The 5,332-nt window shown below is 29.6% G+C and overlaps 1 protein-coding gene across 3 annotated transcripts; it reads right to left on the reverse strand.

Annotated features, from left to right (window-relative positions):
* Window positions 1-424: 424 nt before the first annotated feature.
* Window positions 425-3,476, reverse strand: LOC109860281 (putative gustatory receptor 28b). 3 transcript variants are annotated; one of them, XM_020439268.1, is made up of 8 exons: window positions 3,210-3,476; window positions 2,822-3,114; window positions 2,431-2,699; window positions 2,032-2,199; window positions 1,652-1,901; window positions 1,039-1,107; window positions 840-929; window positions 425-584 (listed from the first exon to the last, which is right to left on the reverse strand). In XM_020439268.1, exons 2-8 carry the CDS (start codon window positions 3,098-3,100, stop codon window positions 525-527), a joined length of 1,185 nt encoding a protein of 394 aa, XP_020294857.1. In that variant the 5' UTR covers window positions 3,101-3,114; window positions 3,210-3,476; the 3' UTR covers window positions 425-524. The 3 variants fall into 3 exon arrangements, with proteins under 3 accessions (XP_020294857.1, XP_020294856.1, XP_020294858.1); XM_020439267.1 differs by having other exon boundaries at window positions 2,032-2,211; XM_020439269.1 differs by lacking the exons at window positions 425-584; window positions 840-929; window positions 1,039-1,107 and adding an exon at window positions 1,304-1,345 and having other exon boundaries at window positions 2,032-2,211.
* Window positions 3,477-5,332: the final 1,856 nt, after the last annotated feature.

Below are 5,332 nucleotides of genomic sequence, written 5' to 3' on the forward strand. Positions count from 1 at the left end.
AGTAGTTTATTCATCAAGTTGATGATATGACACTTATAGATTAGATTGTCGCATTAACATTGTTACATCTTTAACGACAAGTCGGTATAGATTAATTCGAATGGAATAGAATCAATTGCACAAAGTAACGTTGACAATTACTACCAAATTTTATTTTTGAAATAATTCTTTACCTATACATCATATATACATCGTCTTTCTTACATGAAAAATATAGTAAACTATATTTTTTCCAAAAATTTTATTTTTGGAACAATTACAACACTTTAATTATAATTATAAGACATTAAATTATAAAAGTTTAATTAAGTTTGGTTGAATTTGAATTATTTTAAATTGTGTGTCGATTTTATTACATTTTAAGGAAATGATATTTTATTATTGGATTTTATTTTTACAAAAGTATTGTAATACACTTCTTGAGATTATTCTAGTATCTGTAAGAAATAAGCAAGATATCACATGTATCGTTTATTTCTCTCTCTCTCTCTGGGGTGATCTTCAGATTATTTTCCATGTTGCACTTATATTGGTGGGTTTATTTGTATTAAAATGACAACATAAGTAGTAACTGTAGCAAAAAACTGAAAGAAAGAAACAATGTAATGTAATATATATATTTTTTTTTTATTTGTCATTGTTATTTTATTCATTTTTGAAAGTATTTTTTATTCTTCAAACGAATTCTGAAGAAAATTTTTTCAGATAAATGATTATTCTAAACAATACTACTGTGTACATAAATGACACACATAACTGAGATAATTTAATGCAGAACAAATAAATATACATCAGCTAATAAATAAAGTAAATATCAAAGTAATTACATAAACACAAACCTTTCCAGTGAAAGAATTATCAATTGTAAAAAAGCCAGCAGCTGTGAAATTTAATGCATTAAGCATAATTTGTTGAGTAAATTGCTGAATCTGCAAATATATATATATATACATATTGTTCCACGAAAAAAACTTAATTACTATTATTATTACTCTATAAAATAGATATCACAAGAAGAAACCGCAGGGGAATTGTTACCTCTTCTCTCACTTCGTCATCGATTGCGGATCCTGCAAACGACTGTATAATTTCGCCGGTTTTATATGCCTGAAATATATACACCGACATATATTCTGCGATAATATCATATGAATACGTCACACATACTCTATGTACTACAATAAGATATTAACTTTTGCGCTTGGAGGTGCTTTCAACTAACATAAAGAAGTCGGGCGCACAGCACTTCGTAACAAACTGCGCGCTTCAGAGAGTGTTGTATCACGTTACTTTTGATTGGATTGTCAAAACCAGATAATAACAAGTGTTGTTTAACTTTAATTCACTTTAAAACAAATATCAAACGTAAATAATTAGATGTTCCGTCGTATTCGCAACGGCGAAATTTGATCCGAAAAGAACACGTTACTAAGAATATATTTTAAATATATTTTAAACATATATAACATATATTTTAAATATATTTTAAACATATATAACATATATTTTAAATATATTTTAAATATATTTTAAACATATATAACGTAAATAATAACATGCATAATTTTTTGTGTGTATATTTAAATAAGTTGTGTTATTACAATTTATTAAATCGTATTTTGTTTTATATAGAAGGTATCTATTTTTTTACCTCGGCCGCCAGATTGTTGCACATATTGTTCACAAATATAACTTTAAGTGAATAAACGCTTCCCCAGATTATCGTGGAAATAATTTTCTCGGTTCCAAATGACACACCTATTTTGCCAGTAAATGCGGCATAAAGATTGTAGGAACATGCAGTTACTACTGTGAAGTGTACAGCAAACTCGAGCAAAAGTTGCGCACAAAAGGTGTCGTTAATTAGTCGTGATATTTTTGTAAATTCCAAGTGTAATTGTCTGAGACAGAAATATTTTTAATTAATCATTGATTATACTCCGGTACAAAGACTTATTAAAAATACTTGAAAAATTTTAAATATATTATATGTGTGTGTTTTCTAAGCTAAGAACAACATCTGCATTTTACCTCAATATTTGTATAAGATGCATCATTTTATGTTTGTTGTTCTTATACTGTGCTTTGTAGATTGTAATAGGTGTATTCTCACGCTTATCACGAAATGTCTTACAATCACTCGATTCATTTGCACAGGCTACTACCTTGTTGATTAAATAATTCGTATATTTAAATTTCCTGTTTACACATCTGTCGTATAATGTCACATCAATACTCACATACGTACAATTAGACACATAAGTATACGTTTGTATTCACCAAGTTTTAAAACATTGCTATATAATTGATACAAGTATATAGGAACTACAAATTTTTTTCACTTTTTTTTCTACACGTGTGTGTGTTTAAAGTTTTTTACAGAATATTTTAGAAGACATACAACATCTATTCTGGAAATACGTTACTTACATGATTGTGGAGATGAAAGTGACGTCCACTACAAAATTGACCATAATTGGAAAGCAGAAACATATGGTAGTAAGAACGGTAAGTCCGAAGACATTGACATCGCTGTAGATCCATAATAAATGCATAACACTCAATAATAACATGAGTATTGTATAGAAAATTAGAATGCTTATAATGCGGTGAAAGAGCTTCCGATAATTTTGATGTATACCTAATGTCTCTAAAGTACTATCCGCGTAATTCATCTTCTTGATTATAATGAGCAAATTCTTCGAAAAAGCACAAAGCAATTATTAGATTAGAAAATAGTTGTTAAAAACTAAATAATATAACACTTCTGATAATTTATATTCAAATAAATTTCACGCGAGAAATGAAATTATGAACACACCTCGGACTTGTACCAATACAAAATTATAGCCACGCCAGCAACAAAGATGTTGACTCCCAGAACGAAGAAAAATATTGCAAAGTCATGAAGAAGCGTTAATTGAAAGATGACCAGTAGATTATAAAACAGAACGAAATACCCAATCGATACCAAGATAACGTAAAGAACGCTGAAAATAAGTTGTGGGTTGTTTGTGGGTATTTCGAATATTCCCATGCAAAATATACGATTGAGCCATAGAATAGGCTCCACCGCGTTCTTCAAGGTCATCGGTGCCATCTTAAGTTGCAAATCTAAGGTAAATAATATGATAATTAATATGATTTGCAGCGAGCACACACACACGCGTCATTAAATTATCAAATAAATATTTAAAAAATAAACTTACCTTACGTTACGTTTTCTCTTTTATTTTATGTGATATTAATACGGTTTCTTTGTCGAAACGATAGATCACATACGGCTTAGATCTTTAACTTTATCAGTAATAAAAACAAATAACAAAAACTTGTCCTCTCTTTAATATGTGAATAGTTTAGCGAATTATTACGAGATGCGGAAAAAAAAGGTGTTATGTCTATCCAGTACCTGTAAAGACTAAATTTGACTTGAACCAGTTTTGCGTGTCATCGTTAATGAACTTTAACAGCTAGCGAACAACTAACAGCTGATAAACGATCTCGCGTGCTGTTTGCGAGACGTATCGCGGTCAAGTCTGCGTAAGGTCATGCAATTTCACTTATTACACGTGTACGTCGACGATGTACATATGTTGTACAACACTTTCGATTAGTCGATTCGGTTAATGATAGGCGTTTCGTGACTTTTCCTCGCTCTCGACAAGAATTTAACTACTGACAAGAGATAAATAAATAATTTTGTTCGCGCTTTATTATTATAACGCTATTCCTGACTTATGAGATCAATGATTGCACACTACTTTTAATTTCTAGTTAATAAAAAAGTAACGTGTATGTATAACAACGTTATATACCCAGATAGCCAAATGTGAAAACTCAATATAAAGCAAATTATTGTATAGATTAAGTTGCTCGCCAATTGCTGTTGTGTTGTTTTTATTTAACGCAACGAAAATGTTTTTGTCAATTCAGTATCACTATGCTGAGTTTTATTATCAATCAATTGTTGTAGCCAATGTTTAGGACATATGAGTCAGCAATATGTGAGCAATATATGAGCAATCATTTTTATTCATAAGTTGAGAAAAATAATATAAGTTTATTGCCGATGAGTTGTTGAGAACTTGCTGTTATTACATTTTGAAAATTGTTGTTGGCAAGTACATACTTGAAAAGAGGATACACCCTTTTGTTACATTGCTGAAAACATATGAGTGATATTTGTGGCAAGTTGCCAACAACTTGCACTTAGTTGGCTATCTGGGTATAATAATGTGTATGTAGAGTTGTAATATTTCTTTAATATGTACACATACAATATATAATTACATTTTTATTGGCTGTATCCACGCGAGCATATATAAATATTGATTAAGTGGATTACATATATGGCATATGATAATTTATATAGTCTGTACATAAATACAACTCGTTTGCACTAGCTGTTGTTGTTTTTCACGTTTATTGTCTCGAAGAAAATAGCATTATAAAAATATTTTGGATGTTTATAAACATATATAGATATGTTTTTCGCGCTTATAGAGATAAAAAATTGTCCAAAAATATAATATTTATTTACACGGAATGAAAACTTTCTTCGCTTTAATAAAGACGAGTAGGAAAGACCGGGGCACATTGTGACATGCAAATTATATTATTAAAAATAACAAACTGTACACCATATTATGTAATATTGAGTACATTACATAATAGTCACATCCTTTAGTTTTAAGAAAAAAAATATTATTTTTATATATCTTTATACAAACAAAGTTATTTAATGTTAAACACGATCGTGCAAATTTGTCAACGTGCCCCGTATCCAGGATTAGTTGTCACATAAGCCAAAATTCTGACTTTCTTGGGTGTAAGATCAAAGTTAATATCTAAAGCACGTAATATATAATTAACTAGTTCTTCTTCTTGTAAATCACTAATAAAAACTCTGTTTTGGTTTAGCATAACCCACACTTATAGCAATCAAATCGTATTTTCACATATGTCCTTTTCTGAAATTTTCTTACAATATCGAACTAACGTACGATCTTCAGTTCACTTCAAATAATAATGCAGCCTGTCGCATTGACAAAGTTTTTGTTAAAGTTATATAGCGCGACGCATCCTACGCACGGCGATTACTCACGTATACTCACCGTGTGACAATTTACCCCAAACGCTCATTTTAAATAAAAGATATTATATTTATAAACTGCAATGCGATGACGATTAAATAAATATAGGAAAATTTATTTATAACTACCACTTTTCTTATGCCTAAGATAAAATTGCAATTAGAAATTTTGAAATCAATGAAATTACTAAACAATCAAGATCAAAAAACTCTACTTGCCATGTTCAGTTTTACAAAAGT

The sequence above is a fragment of the Pseudomyrmex gracilis genome, unplaced genomic scaffold, assembly GCF_002006095.1.
Source record: "Pseudomyrmex gracilis isolate BER0280 unplaced genomic scaffold, ASM200609v1 scaffold_358, whole genome shotgun sequence".
Lineage (NCBI taxonomy): Eukaryota > Metazoa > Arthropoda > Insecta > Hymenoptera > Formicidae > Pseudomyrmex > Pseudomyrmex gracilis.

What these genes read in the sequence shown, in the direction of transcription:
- LOC109860281 (XM_020439267.1), bottom strand. Translation starts at nt 3,100, where the DNA reads ATGGCACCGATGACCTTGAAGAACGCGGTGGAGCCTATTCTATGGCTC. An exon ending in TGTATTGGTACAAGTCCGAG is followed by an intron (nt 2,700 to 2,821) that starts GTGTGTTCATAA and finishes GCTTTTTCGAAG; the next exon opens with AATTTGCTCATTATAATCAA. An exon ending in ATAATTCTTTCACTGGAAAG is followed by an intron (nt 585 to 839) that starts GTTTGTGTTTAT and finishes TCTTTCTTTCAG; the next exon opens with TTTTTTGCTACAGTTACTAC.